Source organism: Procambarus clarkii, chromosome 62 (assembly GCF_040958095.1).
Source record: "Procambarus clarkii isolate CNS0578487 chromosome 62, FALCON_Pclarkii_2.0, whole genome shotgun sequence".
In the NCBI taxonomy this organism is placed as follows: Eukaryota; Metazoa; Arthropoda; class Malacostraca; order Decapoda; family Cambaridae; genus Procambarus; species Procambarus clarkii.
The window spans coordinates 21,896,024-21,917,384 of NC_091211.1; the positions used below are offsets into that span (position 1 = coordinate 21,896,024).

The window sequence follows — 21,361 nt, forward strand, 5'->3', positions numbered from 1 at the left end:
ACGTTAACCATACGTTCAAAGAGTTTGCAGACACAACTCGTGAGAGCAATAGGGCGAAAGTCCTTAGGGGAAGTACCCAGAGACCCCGGTTTGCGAACAGGGAGGACAACGGCATCGAGCCAGTCCTCAGGGACTGACGACGACTCCCAGATCCGATTATACAGACTCAGTAAATACTGAGACGTGCTCGGAGGGAGATGGCGAAGCATCTCATAATGAATACCATCGGAGCCCGCCGCCGTAGAACCGCAGAGGGCCAGGGCAGAACGAAGTTCAGAGAGAGAGAAGGGATCATTATAGGGAAGCTGAAGATGAGTGCAGAAATCTAAAGGACGAGACTCAAGGACAGGTTTACGAAGAAGGAAAGATTGGGGAAGATGAAGACCAGAACTAACAGAAGAAAAGTGGGAACCCAGTTCGGAAGCGACCTGCAACGGATCCGCCACAAGAGTATCATGGAGGTGAAGGACCGGTGAAACATCGGGAACGAACTTACCCGCTATCTTGCGGATACGCTTCCAGATCTGGGCCAGAGGGGTTTCGGACGTAATTGTTGAGACATAAGATGCCCAACATTCACGTTTAGCCATACGGATGGCCCTACGGGCCACCGCACTCGCTTTCCGAAAGAAAAGAAAAGAATCGGTCGTCTGCCTACGGCGGTGCCTCTTCCAGGCTGCACGCTTACAGCGGACAGCCCGAGCACAGTCCGCATTCCACCAGGGAACGCACTTCCGTGGACCCCGAGAGGAAGAGCGAGGAATAGAGCGGAGGGCAGCGTTGAAGACAGTGTCATGAAAAAGGAGGAGAGCGCGAGAGAGAGGCAGAAGGGAGAGGTCAGAGAGAGCAGCACTGAGGGTAAATAGGGTCCAGTCTGCCTTAGCAAACTGCCACCTAGGGAAAGAGAGGGAAGGGCGAAAAGAGAAAAAGGAAACAAGGATGGGGAAATGATCACTTCCATGGAGGTCATCAAGAACCTGCCACGTGAAATCTAAGTAAAGAGAAGAAGAGCAGAGAGAAAGATCAAGACAAGAAAGGGTGCGAGTCCGAGAGTCCAAATGAGTGGGCTCACCAGAATTCAGAAGAGACAGGGAAGAAGATAGGAGAAACGGCTCAAGGAGGCGACCCCGGGTATTCGTCAGAACGTCACCCCAAAGAGAATGACGACAATTGAAGTCACCCAGCAGGAGCACAGGCTCCGGCAAGGAGTCTATGAGGTGTTTCAAATCAGGAAGAGAGAGCGGGACACCCGGGGGGAGATAAATGGAACAAACTGTGTACCATTTCCCCACAAAGATACGAGCAGCAGAACAATGGAGAGGCGAAGGAAAAAGGAAAGGAACAAAGGGAACATCTGCACGAATCATGAGAGCAGAAGAATTAGAAGCCCCAGCAATGGCTGGGGGGGGGGAGAGAAAGGAATAGCCACGAAAACGACCAGGACGAGCACCAAGCATTGGCTCCTGGAGACAGACACACAAAGGGGCGAAAACCGCGAAATCAGAAGTTGGAGTTCGAGGAAATTGGCGTAATAACCTCGAACGTTCCATTGAAGAATGGACAACGACGAGAAGAGAAAGGACAAAAACAGAGAACAAGGAAGAAACAAAGGCGAAAGAGCAACAGAGCACGTTAAAGAATATCAGGGTCGGGATCAGGGTCAGCAAAGTCAGGGTTAGGGGGCATGGGTAAACTGAGCAAAGACGGAGGGAAGGAAACGGGAGAACAGATCAGAGGTGGGCGGGCGGGGTCCGGAGGAGGAGGAGACAACGGAGAGGAGCAGTCAAGGACAGCAGTAGGAAGAGGGGGAGTAGAAAGAGGGGAGCGCACCCCAGCAAGAGCAGCAACCGAAAGGGATGCAGGGGCCAAAGAAACCTCCATAGCAGGAACAGGGGGCGCAACCACTGAAACGGGAGGGGAAGGAGCAACAGAGCCAGAAGTAGGAGCTAAGGAAGAAAGCGAAGCCTTCTTACCCGCCGGGGAAGAGGAAGGAGAGGAGCCAGGCTTACGCTTCTGACTTAAAGAGACAGGTGTCCCAGCAACTACGTACCGGGCAACGGATTCCAGTGTCTCAACAGGAGAAGCCGAACGAGAGCACACACGACGGCCGTTAGGAGAGCGATGGACATCCGCCTGCACCGACAGGCGGCGGGGAGAGCCGATAGATGGTGGAAGAGGATGGGAAGGAGGATCGGAGGGGGACGTGGAAGAGGATGGGAAGGAGGATCGGAGGGGGACGAGGAAGAAGACACAGGAGACATGACAGACCGGGTTGAAAGAAGGGGAACCCCAGACAGAGGACCAGGAGGGGGACCCCTCGGGAAAGAACTCAAAGGAACAGAGGAGGGGGCAGTGGGCGTATCAGGGTCCAAGGCCCGGAAACGGTTGAGAGTCTGAGGAAGGGGGGAAGGACGAGGAGAGGAAGAGCGCAACACGCGAGCATAAGAGATGTTAGTATAAGGCGGGAGCCGGCGAACCTGGCGCCTCGCCTCAGGAAAAGACAAACGCTCCCGGTGCTTCAGGTTAAGGACGGCCGCCTCAAGCTTGTAATGGACACAGGCACGGGAGAACGTAGGATGGGCCTCACTGCAGTTGAGGCAGCGAGCTTGGGGAGAAGTGCACTCCGACTTAGAGTGACCTTCACTCCCACACAAAGGACAGAGAGAGACAGGCCCAGAGCAGCGGAGGGCACCATGCCCAAACCTCCAGCACTTATTACAAAGTCGAGAAGGAATATACTCCTGGACAGAGCACCTAGCACCAGCAAGAATGACAGAGGATGGAAGGGTCCTACCATCAAAGGTGATCTTCACAAAGCGAAGGGGTTGACGGCGACGACCACGAGGGGGACGAGTAAACGAGTCAACCTGGAGGACAGAATGGCCTTGGGCAACAAGGATATGCCGAATATCATCGTGGCAATCCTGCAGATTCCGAACACCGGTTGCAACATGGGGTGGGAGGAGAATAGTGCCAACACTGGAATTCATCTGAACGTTCTTGGAGACCCGAACAGGGATCTCGCCAAGGCAAGATAAGGCAGCCAAGCGGGAAGCCGCATCCTGAGAAGGAGCAGCAACGACACGTGTACCGAGACGAGTGGGGTTGAAAGTAACACACGCATCCACGGAATCTACAAGATGCCGATGGAGGGAGAAATCGTCAGGAGGCGCAGAATCAAGAGGGAGGAGATCAAAGTATTTGGCCCATGAAGCTGGACCAAACAAGGCCTGATACGCATCAGCACGGGAAGGAATCGAGCGAGTGCGGTTGGGGCGCGAAAGGCGTTGAGAACCCCTAGAGAGAGAGGGGTCAAAAGGCGCAGTAGTCACAACGAAAGACTTAGCCACACCAGGGGACGAAGTGGTCACCACCGGGGGCTGGAGGCTCGACCCAACCTCAGAGGAGGGAGGGGAGCTGGGGGAAGAAGTCAGGACGGTCAAAGGAGGAGCAAGGTCGGGGCCCAACACAGCGGGAGCTACAGAGCCTGGTCTTCCAATACAGGCCGACTCGGGGGCTTGGTCGCCCACCCCACGAGCCTGAGAGGGTACAACGGAAACATTCAACGACATAGAGACGAAAAGTGACAAATTCATCCACGAATGTGCCCCCATACCCACCATGGAGCCACAATTAGAGGCAGGACACCCAACAGGAAGCTATCGCCGATCATGCCGGGGCCCCCTAGGGGTGCGTCGTGAGTATACGCCCCACAAACGCCACCTTAAGAACCGTCAGTCCGTCGAGATCGGGTTCAGCGACGAAAGGGGGATTGACAATAAAAGGTTCCCCTCGCTTGAGACGTCGGGTACTACAGTTCTACGGGTGCAAGAGTATGCCTCCTCAAGCACCCGGGCGTCAAAATAGAAGAAGTCCAAAGAAATAATCCAAAACAAGCAAAAGGTCGGCAGGAAACGACAAGCAGATAGGAGAAGAGGGGGGAGAAAAACGAAACATAAGGAAAAGGAAAAGCGATCCGGCACAATTGGAGAAGACAGCAGCAGGAGTGCAAGGCCAGAAAAGGACAGAGGACTGCCCAACGGAGCATCACACTCCGGCAGCCGTCCACCAAGCCCCCTCACGACGCCAACGGGCCGGAAGGGGAGGGGGTACCAGCTTGAAAGCTTTACCCTTAATGGCGCAAGGTGTATTTGCACGTTCACGAGCATTTGTTTCGACAAATTCCTTAAGGTACTTGCTCTGTTGGAATTCATAAACTGCATTTACCTTAGCCACTTCCAATCCCAATTTCATCAGCATCTGAAGCAAATCTAAACTCACCAAGTAATCTTTTTGAGGGAGATGTGAGGCAATTAATTTATTGTTTTTCTTGGGGAGTTTACGATCTTCGGTATTTAAAATATGTTTGCTATAATCGGAGAGAAGATCAGTTGAAATATTAGCATGCGACAGGGTTAATGGCAAGTCATCGGTGTATCGAGCCACCTCAGGTGCGACATGCTTGGTATCACACATGACTCAATACCCCTTATCCCCATCACATGTAATATTTTACAATCCCTGTTGGAGCCAATCATCACATTCGGCAGCAGATAATTTACGGATCCCGCCTTGAGGAAGCAGTTCTGTCATACAGGTGGCGTATAAGCCATTAAAATCTAAATACAGAATATATTTATCAGTACTAGAAGGATCAGCACCCGTATGCTCATTTTGTACACTCGTGTGTTGCCGTACAACAGAGGTAAATCCGCCTCTTAGATTTCTGTGCAATACATCGTACAAATAGGGATCAGAAATAGAGTCCAAGACAACTTGACTCTTAAACAAGAAAGCGTCCCATGCAAAACTAGATAACGAGACATAGTGAGTAATGTCTAACTTATACAGCTCAAGCATGGTCTTGCGCCATATAGTAAACACATCACACAATAGTCCAGTATCTACTTTCAAATAGACCTTCAAGTAATCCCCAATGGTCTTGCATTCCGCTAATCTGAAGACTTCTTTGGCCTGTGTATAATCGGTCTCGCTTATGGCCTCGTGCTTTAAACTATTGAAAAAGGCTTCGGGAGGAGGAAGAGCCGGTTCATTTAATTTCTCCAAAGATGAAATATAATCATAGCAGAATACCTGTTTGCCTGTCTTTAATAAATGGTGGGCAGCTACAGGGACGTCATCTAGCATAACTGAGGTGTAAGTGGTGGGTTTACCTTCCTTGATATGTTCTTTAGCTAGTTTTTCAAGCCCACCATTTAGCAAAGCCAGACTATCCATAAACCGAAGTTTACCGATATCTACTTTCATGAACTTAAATCCATCTTTGGAGGCAATGTCAATTTCACGGTTAGGGAGGTTAGACAATTCATTTAAAATTACTCCGAGGTCATAAGCTGCATTGTGAGAGAATGTATACAAATATTTATATGAATTTCTGCACAACATGTTGCACCTACGGCAATAGGCTGCTAGATAATTATTAAATTCAATAGCATGATCATGATGACGGTGCTTGTCTTTATCTGATTTGAATGGCCTATAACACATTTCACATGTGGTCTGACGTCTATAAGCTTGCCAATGTTCACGTGTCATAGATATTTTGTATTTAGGCATGGTAGATTTGATTCTCTTCCATGACTTCTCCAAAGTATCTATGAAATGATTCACAGGGTCATCCCCCATATACGTTAATTTCTCTACCACCTCCAATTCCCTGTTGATGATAATAAAAGCATATGCCACAGCTTTGTGACGCTTCTCGATCATTCCTTGGGGATTGGAGGGGTCCAACAAGCACTCGAAATCATAATATGCCGTGTGAGAGGGTCCTTATATAAGCACGACCGTAATTTTTGAACTTGATTTTATGACCTTCAGGGTAAAATTTCAATGTTTGTTTAACTTCGCATGACTCTTCGTGATCCCGCATATCATCAGGCGTTAAATGAATTAAACACGAATGGCAAAAAATATGATTGCCTGGTATTCTATTTGCATTATCGCGCATGTTGCGAACATACTGATTGAAATCTTTAATGAGTACAAGATGCTGATCCTCCAGCATGAGCAAAGGTACTTTAGGTGCAGAATGTTCCCTGCCTTTTCTAGCTAAACTAATGTAGTACCTATTATCTTCACGAGTGAGCACATAGATAAAAATACTTAATTTATTTATACTTTCTATTTTATTAATGTTATCATACGTTATGGGAATTTCGATATCCTCACTCCAACGGACGAATCTAAGACACCACCTGGCTGACTTGGAACGTGCTCTGATATTGTCTAAATGCATCCCCCGAGCTAGACATATATATGCCGCTAAACATTGGATCAAACATATATTTTGCTCGCCTTTAGGATTGAAAACATGTCTTGAATCACGCAATTTATCTGGATAAGGTACGTATTCTAGACGGATGGGATGCTGAACAGCTATAGAATTGATATAAAAACCAGAAATGCTCTTTATACCCAGATTCGAACCTTCGGTCTCGGCCAAGAACTCTTCTAACTTATTGTCCAATTCAGCAATCCATTGATCTACGACAACACTAGCCTCATGCCTAGATACACTGCGCTGCTCGGCCCTTATAGGCAACTCTCCCTCAAAATCAGGTTCATTTTCTTGATTAAGCCGTTGTAAATTAAATGTAAAATCAGGGTATATCAAGAGGGCAGGAGGGAAATTGGGGTGAACGGCATCAAACAAGGATTCTATTTGCTGAATAAAATAATCACGATATACAGTATAGTCAAATAATGGGCAGGATCTCCTTGGGCATGATCTGGGATGCTATATGAATGGCGTATGTACCCCCCATTGAAATTATTGATTACTTCAAGCACTTCGGGTTGAGGAGGAAGCAAAACATCTACCTGCTGTTGCTGTTCCTGTTCCTGAGGTGGTGGTGGAGAATTAGCAATAGGCTGGCTGGCGTCCATATTGGAATCCGCTTCCCAAACTAAATGCAGGGACTCTTCTTCATCCTCCAGTTGAGAACCTATAAGTAACAAGCATAATGATTTTAATAAATAAAAATTATATATATATATATATATATATATATATATATATATATATATATATATATATATATATATATATATATATATATATATATATATATATTAGTATATTTTGGTAGCAGTCTTTCCAGTAGACATATATTATTAAATATGACCAAAAAAGTAAGATTAATAATTCTAACACGAATTTTCTCAATCTTTCGTACATTTCTTTTCACTGTTGGAGGTAAATCAAAAATCAATTCTCCAAAATTCATTTTTATTTCTAGTCTGACGCGACACGAGCGCGTTTCGTAAAACTTATTACATTTTCAAAGACTTTAGTTTACAAATACACAACTGAATAGAACTTACGCATCTCCGATTTTATATCTACATTTGAGTGAGGTGGCATTAATAGGGTATTGATTTCATCAACACAAGACAGAACAAGAGGTGACATTAATAGGGTATTAATTTCATCAACACAAGACAGAACAAGAGGTGGCATTAATAGGGTATTAATTTCATCAACACAAGACAGAACACGATACAATGGGTATTGAATAGAAGTGTTTGTAGAAAGCCTATTGGTCCATATTTCTTGATGCTTCTATATTGGAGCGGAGTCTTGAGGTGGGTAGAATATAATTGCGCATTAATTGGCTGTTGATTGCTGGTGTTGACTTCTTGATGTGTAGTGCCTCGCAAACGTCAAGCCGCCTGCTATCGCTGTATCTATCGATGATTTCTGTGTTGTTTACTAGGATTTCTCTGGTGATGGTTTGGTTGTGGGAAGAGATTATGTGTTCCTTAATGGAGCCCTGTTGCTTATGCATCGTTAAACGCCTAGAAAGAGATGTTGTTGTCTTGCCTATATACTGGGTTTTTTGGAGCTTACAGTCCCCAAGAGGGCATTTGAAGGCATAGACGACGTTAGTCTCTTTTAAAGCGTTCTGTTTTGTGTCTGGAGAGTTTCTCATGAGTAGGCTGGCCGTTTTTCTGGTTTTATAGTAAATCGTCAGTTGTATCCTCTGATTTTTGTCTGTAGGGATAACGTTTCTATTAACAATATCTTTCAGGACCCTTTCCTCCGTTTTATGAGCTGTGGAAAAGAAGTTCCTGTAAAATAGTTTAATAGGGGGTATAGGTGTTGTGTTAGTTGTCTCTTCAGAGGTTGCATGGCGTTTCACTTTCCTTCTTATGATGTCTTCGACGAAACCATTGGAGAAGCCGTTGTTGACTAGGACCTGCCTTACCCTACAGAGTTCTTCGTCGACTTGCTTCCATTCTGAGCTGTGGCTGAGAGCACGGTCGACATATGCGTTAACAACACTCCTCTTGTACCTGTCTGGGCAGTCGCTGTTGGCATTTAGGCACATTCCTATGTTCGTTTCCTTAGTGTAGACTGCAGTGTGGAAACCTCCGCTCTTTTCCATGACTGTTACATCTAGAAAGGGCAGCTTCCCATCCTTTTCCATCTCGTAAGTGAAACGCAGCACGGAACTCTGCTCAAATGCCTCCTTCAGCTCCTGCAGATGTCTGACATCAGGTACCTGTGTAAAAATGTCGTCAACATACCTGCAGTATATGGCCGGTTTCAAGTTCATGTCGACTAAGACTTTTTGCTCGATGGTACCCATGTAGAAGTTTGCAAACAGGACACCTAGGGAAGAACCCATGGCGACCCCATCTACTTGCTTATACATGTGCCCATCCGGGCTCAAGAAGGGTGCCTCTTTAGTACAAGCTTGGAGTAGTTTCCTCAGAATATTTTCTGGTATGTCAAGAGGAGTACAGGTTGGATCACGATACACTCTGTCGGCTATCATTCCGATTGTCTCGTCCACAGGTACGTTGGTAAACAGCGATTCTACGTCCAACGAGGCTCTTATCCCTGTGGCCCGTGTGCCCCGTTACTGCGGGGCACATGGGCCACAGGGATAAGAGCCTCGTTATATATATATATATATATATATATATATATATATATATATATATATATATATATATATATATATATATATAGGGAGTTTAATAATAATAATGACATTATTGAAATATGAAAATAATAATAATTAATGTGGATGTTACTTACAATTAGAACTTTCCCTGTTGTCATTATCGTCTGGTGTCGGTGAGCGAGCTCGGCTGATTTATTATTATTATTATTCTGTGTTGCTAATATGGTTTCTATTTATTCTTCCAGATTTGATGTGGCAGAGGAACTGGTCTCACAAAAAATTACCAGGATCTGGGATTGCTATGACCAACATCTGAAATATCATGCTTGTTCCCCATTACAATTTTACTGGTAAGACTAGAATGTAAACTTTTATTACCAATAAAGTAATAGAAACCTATACAATGTATATTCTTAAACCTCTGATTAGGTTAGGTGGGGATGGATAGTCTAGTCATTTTTGAATAATAACATCAAATACTCATGCCAGTAGGACGCCAAAGGTCGCATTGGTTGTCTGGTGACGTCATGCATAGTTGACCAATCAGGTACTGTAATACCTTCACACCTATATGCTAATGGCCAGCAATACCTTATCCCTATACCTGAGGTCGCTTTTCACGATGTCACTAAACAACAACAATAACTGGTCTGTAGAATGTATTTGTTTGTTATATATAATAAGTTAGGTTAGGTTAGGATAGTTTGTTAGGGTTTATGAATAACAGAAAATATAAGCAATGAGCGAAAATACGAGCTATTGTAGCTGAATATCAACTTTGATGAAGCACAGAGTACAGTTGAGGTATTAAGCCAGATTAAGAGTTAGCACTTATGTGTGAACCTCCTGGGATACGCATTTAGCGCGCCTCGCGCCGCAGAAGGCCTTATTTTAAAACATGAGAGACTTGCTTTTACTGAATGAGTTTTTTTTTTATTTGTTATATGCCACAGCAAGGTGTGGGAGGTATGTTTTGAGCGAATGTGAGACGTGTATGCGGTTAAGGACAATATTGGTTTACTACTGAACACGCATTGAAATCACCAATGCCCAGGCCTCTATTTTTTAATATAAACGACTGATAGCAGTTTTTTCATTTTATTTTTTGCCCTATGCATAATAAACGATCCTTCAAGAAAGATTGTCAAAGCTCAAATTACATTCTCTAGAAAGACGAAGAAGAAATAGGGGTGACATGATAGAGGTGTGACTGAATGGTCGTAGCAAAGGGGAATATTAATAACCTATTATTCGTATCAACATGAAACAGAACAGGAATGAATTGGATTGGTTTTTTAGATTTAGGAAAATACCAGGGTAAATACAGGTAACAGGGGAAGAACTCGAAAAATACACAAATAACTTCTTGCAGTGCTGCTCCCCTTTTGTTTCATGCAATGACCGATGGTTGGAAGTAAATAGGAAATTTAAAATAGTCTAGGGTTGATGGTATTTTACATTAGGTTTCAGGGTTACTGTTGTATCGCAAAACACACGATATTCTCTTGTATCAACTACATTTACAAAACGCAAATCTTAACACGCAAATCCTGCTCTGAAACTCTCCCTGGACAGATGTAATAGGACCCATTATCACCACACCAGAAATAAATATCTCTTTGATATCCCTAGAGCCAAACGTAATCTGTGTTAACACTATGCAAATAGTGGCTTTTTAATCCCCTTGATCGTGCCTGTGCAGGAACGCTCAGCGGCTAGCTGGTGACGTCATTGACCATTGGTTATGTCTGTGCAAGGTTCACTGGGGTATCGAAATTTGGGTGTGCCAGGAGCCGGCCTTTTAATCCCCCAGCCAAGTTGATTCGAGAAAACTCAGGGTGCTTAGACCGGCTCCTGAAAAACCAAAACGCACGGTCTATGTCGTACTTCAAGTTCGTGAAACCAGGGGTGCGTAGACCGGCCCTGGAAAAAACCAAAACGCACGGTCTATGTCGTACTTCCTACTACTTCCCCTCACCCCTCCCCACCTCTAGCAGCCCATGGAACCTGTCCCCTCACCCCTCCCCCCCTCTAGCAACCATGGAACCTGTCCCCTCACCCCTCCCCCCCCTCTAGCAGCCCATGGAACCTGTCCCCTCACCCCTCCCCCCCCCTCCCTTTACCTGCCTCCCATCCCTCCTTCACCACACGCCTAAAGCAATAGAAATAAATGAGCTAATTCCAGCGACAATCCAGGCCGGTTGGGTCGTTTGTTGAGCGTGAAATGTTGCAGACTGGGGCTGGAAACTTCCTTATTGGGCGCACACGTCCAGGTGGCTGCTGGCCACACCTTGATAATGGCGGCAGAAGTCATGCCTTCTGGGCGCACTATGGCGAGTGTGGGAGACTGTAGAGCACTTCTTATCTACTATAGATCACACATTGAATACATAAGAGTCTGTGTGAGATAATGGACAATACGAAGATGGAACAAAGATCCCATTCACTGCTTACCCTCCCAACCTTTCCATACTAGTTCACCTGCCTTCATTAAGACGCTCCTCCAACTATCAGGAGTCAGCTTGGGTACAGGAGGCAGCGACACACCTTCGCCCCGGCCCACTACTGGCAACACCCAGCGTGACAGCCCACTTTTCCTCCACTAGCAACACCTCACATCACCCGACATTGTATACATAGTGTCACACCTCATAATTTCTATTCACTTTCCCTTTATTTATGATGATTTTGAGAGCATCAGCAAAACGTTATTTAGCGTCAGGACAAATTTTTAATACGAACATCGATTTCAGGATAGAACACTGAAGTCAAGCGTATATCGTAGCTATATTGATATTACAGTTATATAATTGTTGAACAATTGAACAGTTGGATTCAACAACTGAGTAAACTGGATGACTACCCATTAACTGCTGTCAGCCCCCCCTCCTATTTAGCACTTTTTGTAACTATTTGCACCATCGTACATATACTGACGTAAAAGGTAATTAGTAGGATTTTGCACTATTTACTTAATGGTCCGAAATAAAAGCTAAAAAAGCTAACGTAGATATTCCTAAGCCTAGTATAGCACATATATGCACTATATTAGGCCTCAAATAGCGTGTATTAGGCCTAGGAAGGTTAGGTTAGTTTAAATTTTCTTTCCAACATTATTACAAAACCTTTTGTGGCTTGTAAACATTCAATAGTGCCGATTTCTACTATCTAATTGCCTTTCATGTCAATATATGTACGATGGTCCTCACCGTTGCTGTAAGTATTACCTAAACAAGAGGATGGGCTGTTCATTCCATTCACCTGGGCGCTGGGAGGCTCGAACCCTAGACCCCACGTGTGTGACGCCCAAGCTCTATTGACCGAGCTATGCAGTAGTCTTAATAAGGAACAGCCACAATAGATCACGTATAAAAAGATGCAATGTTTAAAAGAAACACTTGGAAGGAAGCCAACAATGAGCAACAATGCAATAGTGGACTCAGGGGGGGTGGGGCGTTGAGAAAGAAAGGTCCAAGAGAACTGGAGGTAATCTACAAGCCTGACAAGCTTCCTAAACAACTCATGGCAGTTTAACCTCACAAAATACTAACTTCCCAAGACACTCAAACCTCAAAAGACAGACAAACTTCGCAAGATACAAGGACGGACACTTAAACTTGAGCCTCAGAACTAACAAACCAAAAAAGGTCGAGAGGCGAATAATCTCATTTCAGTATAACACGGGTTTGACTTTTTCCCTCCCAGAGCGACCCGGAGCTAATTAACAGGTGGAAAAATTAATGTTTGGGAGATGCTTCCTCATGAATAGTGTCTGAGGCGCCTGCCTTGGAGACGGTCCCAGCCCCCCCCCCCCCCACACACACAACACACACACGCACGCGAAATGTACTGACGTGAATTCCGTATAAAGTGACGGACGAAGGTAAGAAAGAGGCTGGTGGATTACAGGACGTCATTCGTGCCTCTCACACCTCACTCATACCTACAGTACACACTAGAAAAGGACAGATGACGTAAGTCAATTATCATAACACTATATGCCATTTTTTACAAAGGTGGGAACAGAAGCAAACAACTTTTGACTCCTGTTAGCACGCAGAAAGTTTACGTTCCCATAGCCCATGGTAGGCCTTACCTTACCATGGTAGGCCTTACCTTACTAGTTTTTCTTCGAACAAAGCCCGCCAGACGGTTAACAACCAGATTCTCGAACTCAAATGAAATCACTCAAGTTGCACTTGTAAAGGATATGAGGACAAGGAGCTGGGATGTGAGGACAAGGAGCTGGGATGTCAGGACAAGGTGCTGGGATGTGAGGACAAGGAACTGAGATATGAGGACAAGGGGCTGAGATTTAAGGACAAGGTGCTGGAATATGAGGACAAGGAGCTGAGATATGAGGACAGGGGGCTGGGTTATGAGGACAAGGAGCTGGAATATGAGGACAAGGAGCTGGGATGTGAGGAGGAGCAGCTAGGACCGTCGGGGTTTAAATGCTGACCCCTGCAGTTATTTTTGTTAATTGTTTTCTACCACAAACGTGGCCACACATCTACAATGCTAACCACCATATATACATTTTGTTGTGTCCTCCATGGACAGGGTTAGAGATCTGTTAAACATGTAATCCATGGATTTATTGAACAATCAACCACAGAAGCTGATTGTAGTGATTTTACAATGCTAATGTAACCTACAGACATAAACACACAGATTTACGTCTGTCCTACATAAACAGTGCTCGAGGTGTCTTTTTACATAGCGTCATTAATGTGCGTTTACAAAGGTGAAATGGAATTCTGACCAGCTTCTACATAACCTGTATACAAATACACACACACATATACATATATTTACACATCTCCACACATATATATACATCAGCCCGTCCTCCAAAATTGAGGTAAATGTAACAGCACAAGTAAGTGCAATTATGTACTATTCATAAGTCAGGAATTGTACTTATTTTCACTTAGTAATAAACCGTACTGTCAAATATATTGTGAATATTTAAGTTTACCTGAAAAGCTAAATAGAAAGCCACGACCTAACCTAACCGTCTTAGTGTTTGAAGATAAGCATTTTATTGCTTCTTAATTACAATTAGTACTTAACCTATAGCTATACTGATATTACAGTTATATAAAACTAATAAAACAAAAAAATATTTCAATAAATTGTAAAGTAACTCAGGATATTTTCAAATTTTGTATAAAATCTCTATTGCTTATTAAAACTGAAAAAGAAATAACTGATATTTAAAACTTGTGTATAACGCATTGAACTTGAAAATTTCATCTTAAAATTCTGAGTGTCTTCAACAGAAAACGAGGAGAATAAATGGGGAAATAAATGTAACAGCTCCATAAGTGCAATTATGTACTATGTATGACAGTAAAGAAATGTACTTATCACACTTGGTAATAAACCGTACTGTTAATTCGGAGGATGGGTTGATATACATACAAATATGTCTCTCCTACTTTGACAGGGTAAGATAGCTTCTATAGAAACTAGTGAGATATTAAACACTTAACCACTGAAGGTGATTAAGATGTTTTTACAAGCTCAGGTTATAGGTACATACAATGTATAACAGATGTATTCCCTGCAGTGAGAGGACCTTGTTATGCCAACCTTACTAAAGTAATGAACTACTAACACAGCAGTGTGAAGGCTGGCAAGATTGTATGTTCAGAGCACCCTCACACCCTGACCATCCTACACCCTCCACCACCCTCACACCCTGACCATCCTACACCCTGACCATCCTACACCCTCCACCACCCTCACACCCTGACCATCCTACACCCTCCACCACCCTCACACCCTGACCATCCTACACCCTGACCATCCTACACCCTCCACCACCCTCACACCCTGACCATCCTACACCCTCCACCACCCTCATACCCTGACCATCCTACACCCTCCACCACCCTCACACCCTGACCATCCTACACCCTCCACCACCCTCACACCCTGACCATCCTACACCCTGACCATCCTACACCCTCCACCACCCTCACACCCTGACCATCCTACACCCTCCACCACCCTCACACCCTGACCATCTACCTCCTGCGGAATCTGAAAAATATTAACCCAACCAGACATAAAAAACGAGAACACGAATATCTTTCTCGCCTCGAGAAATATTGGTCACCAACTTCTGTTTCTGTTTTGTTTTGGCGTTGATTTGGGAGTGGGAAAGACGACTGTTGGATAAGGAGAAAGAGAAGGTATATGGAACAGAAGAAAGGCGGTAGGAGAGATGTGAGGGGTGCAAGAGAGAGAGAGAGAGAGGTCTCCTCATTCTCTCAGTCGGTAGAGGGATTATCCTGACTTCAGCCGTCTCCATTCTTCAGTCTTCGGCTGTCACCTGTCCGCAGCTGAGACGTCCAACAAGGACATCTTGATAAGAAGCAAGGCTGAGTTATCTGCCCAAGTAGCTCTATTATCTCTGCCTTTACGTATGTCTCTGTACATCACAGAGGTGGGGGGAGGAGGAAGGGGTGTGTGATCTCTGGTCGTGAAAGTATATACTGGTCTGCTGAGGTCGTATTTAAATCGTCAGTCCTTACTATGTGGCCGCTATCGCGGGGGAGAATACTGCTTGACAGTATTTATAAAGGTGTCCAGCTGCTGGTCACTTTACATTACAAGAAGAGTGTCAGTGTTGACACCTTCATGGTGGTTACTGTAAGATTCAGAGACTTAAAGCTCTTCTAAGGTCCTTGGTAGCTACACATTCCAGGAGATAGTGAAGTAGTGGCTTTTCCGTGATTGGTAGAAGATGCATTCCCACTCTCTTCATTAATTTCCCAGTTGTATCTGTTACCTAGACGTAGTTTATATAACCGAACTGCTATTTCCCTGTGGATTCCTTTCGTGATATTTAACCTGTCTAACTTGGTGGCCTGATGATACTATTGCAGAATATATCAGCATTTATTAAATTTATCAGATCAATAATTAATTAGAATCAAAGTTTTTATTTCAGTTATTCATTCAGTGGTTTCATAGTATAGGACTCAGAGCGAGAGGTTGACTCCTGGGGCTGTGTTCCCGTCTTAGACTACTTGCTGGATGGTCACTATTGTGGTGGCCTTAAACCCAACACCAAACACATTACCTATACATTCACCTTTACGTGTACCTGTTTTTTTGTGTACATATAGAGTACACTGCTCCATTGATCAGCTGTTTCTCCATCCTTCCCTCCCTCTCGCTGGCTCGCTCCCTCTCGCTCCCTAACTCCCTCTCATTCGCTTGCTCTCTCACCCACGAGGCGCCGCACTCAAGCTAATTAAGCCTTAAATTCTCCTTTTCCACATCATGGAGACGGACATTTTTCCCCGGTGAAGGAGCGCAAATGGCTGTTATAGGGTAAGTTGGGCGCCTTACACACCCCATTACTGCTCCTTGGTCGCCATAATTACCCCGGAGATTACCTTAACGTTTTAAATTTTTCCAACTAATATTTACTCGCTGGCCGGCCATTTCGAAGTCATTACGAGCGAGGATTCTTTCCTGCTGTTAAGGAAGCTTATTTTTGTCTTTTCCCAGCAAGAGGTTATAGTCAAGAGGAGCCGGTCGGCGGAGCGGACAGCACGCTGGACTTGTGATCCTGTGATCCTGGGTTCGATCCCGGGCGCCGGCGAGAAACAATGGGCAGAGTTTCTTTCACCCTATGCCCCTGTTACCTAGCAGTAAAATAGGTACCTGGGTGTTAGCCAGCTGTCACGGGCAGCTTCCTGGGGGTGGAGGCCTGGTCGAGGACCGGGCCGCGGGGACACTAAAAAGCCCCGAAATCATCTCAAGATAACCTCAAGATAAGATAGTCGTGTAGAGGTTGTCCTATCAGGGGAAGATGAGGGGTTGTTGCTGTCATTGTTGTATTCTATAATATATTTTATGCAACAATAACGAAGCCAAAAAAATAATAATTACACAAAATAATAACAATAAAAAACGTAATTATAACAATAATTCCAAATAATAAAAATAATAAATATATTTTCCCAATAACTGTGGACATTCATTGTGTCATATGAATACGTGATCAATTGTTGCTTCAGTCCCGACTGTCAGTGTCGTGGTGGCAGGAGACAATACCCGATGATTGCATGTAAATTAGGAGCGTGCAAGATTGAGAGTTCAAAATGAAAGCAGTAAAGAGAATGGAAGGGGTTTTAGCTCCTGACGCAATGCTTCAGTGTTAGGGAACACTGAAACATTGGGCACTCAGTTGCCAGGTGTGTCACCTCGTGTGAGTACCGCCCATGTTAAATAGTCCGGTTTATTTACCCTGTCAATTCCCTTGAGAAATATGTATTTGGTAATCGTGTTTCCCCTTACTCTTCTATCTTCCAGCGACGTGAGAACATTACGACCAAGTGAGGCACGTAGCTTTTCCTTGTAATTCATATTTCTTAGTTCTGGAACTAGTTTAGTGGAATACCTTTGAACCTTCTCCAACTTCGTCTTATGCTTGACAAGGTATGGACTCCATGCTGGAGCCGCATACTTCAGGATTGGTCTTACATATGTGGTATACAAGGATCTAAATGATTCCTTACCAAATGTCTAAGAACATTTGTGATACTGGCCAGCCTCGCATGTGCGCTGATCATGTCAATACGCAGTTGGCAACGTCCACCACAGAGGCCACTACACCAGCAGCACAGTTGACATTGATCAACAATAAACCCACCTTAATAACCAGAGGGTCAAGAAGACTTTTAAAACTAACGAAAAATTGTGGACCTTCAACTAAAATCTAAGATACACGTCACAATAAATATATCTGGGATCTTAACACAGGGCATCAGACTTTTAAAGTATTAAAACTACTCTTTTGCTGTGGAAAATATACAAGACTTGTCATTATTTACCTGTGTAATGTCGCCGAGTGCATGGTTAAATTTCCGATTAATGTGGTTGTGTCCTAGTCCTGTGAACCCGCCTTCCGATCCTGGTGAAAGTAAATCATTGTCAAAGACTGAACCAAGCAGGGAAGGCTCTGTAGCACCATCAAATGTGCGAAATAATCAAATGTGCGAAATAATCAAATGTGTGGAATAATCAGAGGGCGCTAAATATCACCAAGGATGCCAATACGAGAACAGAAACGCATAAGGCGAACGATATCAAAAGTATCCGATTCACCAATCGGATAATGACAGAACAATGTAATAATTGAGTAATGACAGAACATCGTAAGTATTCTTAATTATCCCCAACCCAGGCTACAGCAGAATAATTTAATATGTTGTTACGGTAATATCCTGCTTAGCAATAGATCCTGTCTGTTCCTTCACCGCCTAGTGACCAACGTATCTGCAAGATCCAACATCTAGATTCAACATCAACGACAACAACAACACGTCCCCAAAAGTATTGTCTAGTCATACTTCCTCCCCCGTCCCCCCCTCCAGTACCCGTGACACTCGCACCTGGTGTCTCGCCGGTTGACCAGACGCCACCAGCTAACAACCTCTATTGATCATTTAACTGCCGCCTTCTTGTTAAAACTCCAGAATTCGAGTCAAATGTGACGTCACCGCCCATATAAGAAGCTCTGCCAGCGTCACATTACCCTTCGAGTGCTCATAGCTATATCATCTACTCTTATTTTGTTCTTCTCATTTTGAGAAGAAATTCTACTGCTGCACAAAATTTCTCAACGATATCGTTGAGAAATTTTTGGGTTATCCAAATGTCAATTTGGATAACAAAGACTGTCCTATCCACCTGGAGTGGCTTTAGTGGAGTAAGCGACACTAGTGAAGGAATACAAGCAGAAATGCCAGATTTTGTAATTTCAGATCTTCAGTGGAGAGTATTATTGTATCCCCCATTGTGGGCACCCCAGATGTCGCCCGCTGATGCGTCGGCAACCCGCACCAGATCAAGGAGTGTACGTCGGTTTTTGCTGTGGACTTCTCGCTGAACCTGGCTGGTGCCACACCTGGCTGGTGGTGCCACACCTGCCTGGTGCCACACCTGCCTGGTGCCACACCTGCCTGGTACTATCCGGCTAATATCAACAACACTTACAAGAGATTCAACAGTTAATGCATCAATGACTCAAATTAACGATGGGAGAAGTGTGTTGCCTTTCATTCACTTTAGGTAATCCATATAAAATACATTGAATTGAGCCGGTATTCAACACTTTAGTGTAATCACAAAAATATATATTTCAATTCTCTGAACATTATAAAATGTGCCCTAATTTCAATGTTACTGAATCCATAAGTATTTTCGTAAATTTCGAGGACTCCGGAAGCAAGTTGTTAACCACGTGAACATAACGAAGCTGTTGAACAACCACCAAGGCTCTACCCCTTGTAACTACCTTGAGGTGCTTCCGGGGCTTAGCGTCCCCGCGGCCCGGTCGTCGACCAGGCCTCCTGGTTGCTGGTCTGATCAACCAGGCTTTTGGACGCGGCTGCTCGCAGCCTGACGTATGAGTCACAGCCTGGTTGATCAGGTATCTACACCATATATCATTCATAAAAGATTATGAGAAAATCAAATTTTATGAAAAGTCTTAAGAATGATAATTGTTAGTAAAGCTGAACCAAAAAGTGGAGACGTTTGGGCATGATTCCTTACACCACCTGGCTCGTCGCCCACCTGGCAGCAAATGGGTACTTGTGAGTCACACAACTGTTGTGGGTTGACAGGACCTTAGGAGACCTTGATTAGCCTAACAGGCTTCCTGTTCCCGATATTGAGAACATTTTCCTTGTAAAGAACCTAACCTTACCCCCCCCCCCAGCACGCACACAACACTAACCATGACTATCCTCTTATATACCAACTAACGCTTCCCTCTCCTCTTCCCCCCCCCCCCCCTCCAAAATAGGAACACCCGAAATCTGGCTAGTAGGAATAAATGGATCAGGGATAGAGCCACAACCTCATCCATGACCATTAGGAAACAATAAAATGTAATAAAGTACAAGACAAGCCACGAGAGAGAACTGGCAGATAAATATCAAGAGCGGTTAGTGTCAGGGAGAGGTAGAGTTTGATGCCCATCAACAGATTTACAATAGTTCCCCAAATGACCAATTCGTTTTCTTTGATCCATGAAACTTTACCTGAGGTACATATATTACAGACAACAAATGGGCTTCAGTCTTGGTATCTTGCTCGCTCACTCTCCCTCTCCTCCTCCTCCACCTATACTCCCAGGCGCAGGATGAGCCGTGGCGCCCACTAGTGGCGGCGGCGCCAACACAAACCATGAACGTTTGGACTACTAACACGAAATACCTTTCAGATAGACCGCGAGTAGAAACTTATTATACATGTCACAGCCGCCCCCCGCCCCCCCCCCCCCCCCGGTCACTCACCAGGAACTTGTCACTCCACAGCTCTTGTCACTACCCAAAGGCTTTAAGCATTGTTAAACTCAGTTATACAGCCCGTCCTCCAAACAAAGACCCAAAAGTGATTCCATGCACCCACCAAACCCCGTTTATGAATGAAAAACGGTTTACACAACTGATGACGTTCGAACACTTCCGGAACAAGTGCTTCACTGACGAATTTTGTTCGAACCACAACGTTATAAATGCTTCACCCACGTACTACAGATACAAATAATCGCCAACAGAACCTAAACACCTAACCTAACCAATGCCTATATATGCACAATATGCTATTATAATATCAATTTATATTTGAGAAAATTTCTATTTTGAATGAACAGCATGTTAAAATTGATGAATGCGTCTGTGGGGTCGACCGCTGGATGGAATGGACTTGAGTCGAGGACGAGTTGTAATTATATTTGCAAGCTCATTATATCACTGAATCAATATTCCTTAAGAATTAGTATATCAAATAATTCCTAATTTTCTTTAGTGTATCTCGGTTCCATTTGTCCAAACATGCAAACTATTGTATCCCATTTTCTTTAACCCTAAGCGAATCTTCAAGATAATTGGCCTCAAGTGTTGCTCCTTAAGTCTCACGTATCTCTATCGTGAGCAGAGGAGAGTTTCTGTGAAAAATGTCTTCCAGCAGCGAAAGTCTGTTAAGTTAATGGAACCCACCATTAAACTTTCGCTGATTCAATTCGGCAAAGTTAAAGAAAGTAGTTTCTGGTCATTTGGAGGTAATGATTTGTTGTGAGCCCAATGGCTCGTTTGTGTATAGTAGAGAGAGTAAGATAGCTGTGTGTGTGTGTTTGGTCCAACATTCTCACTCTCACACATTCATTCATTCATTTTCATTCATTCATTCACACACACACTCTCTCTCTCTCTCTCACTCTCACACACACACACACACACACACACAGCTATCTCGAGGCTACGAGGGGCCTCGTAGCCTGGTGGATAGCGCGCAGGACTCGTAATTCTGTGGCGCGGGTTCGATTCCCGCACGAGGCAGAAACAAATGGGCAAAGTTTCTTTCACCCTAAGTGCCCCTGTTAACTAGCA

General features: G+C 44.4%; 1 protein-coding gene across 3 annotated transcripts in view; it reads right to left on the reverse strand.

The window, feature by feature from the left end:
* Positions 1 to 458: 458 nt before the first annotated feature.
* LOC138354282 (uncharacterized) overlaps positions 459 to 21,361 on the reverse strand; it is a 26,984-nt gene continuing 6,081 nt past the window's right edge. For 2 of the 3 annotated variants that reach the window (XM_069308320.1, XM_069308322.1), the window contains exons 2-3: positions 17,795 to 17,874; positions 459 to 6,968 (exon numbers count right to left, since the gene is read on the reverse strand). In XM_069308320.1, coding sequence (XP_069164421.1) covers positions 2,043 to 3,623 — 1,581 coding nt within the window. In that variant the 5' untranslated portion in view covers positions 3,624 to 6,968; positions 17,795 to 17,874 and the 3' untranslated portion in view covers positions 459 to 2,042. Of the gene's footprint in view, positions 6,969 to 17,794; positions 17,875 to 20,011; positions 20,150 to 21,361 lie in introns of those variants that run through there. The other variant, XM_069308321.1, reaches the window with a different exon arrangement.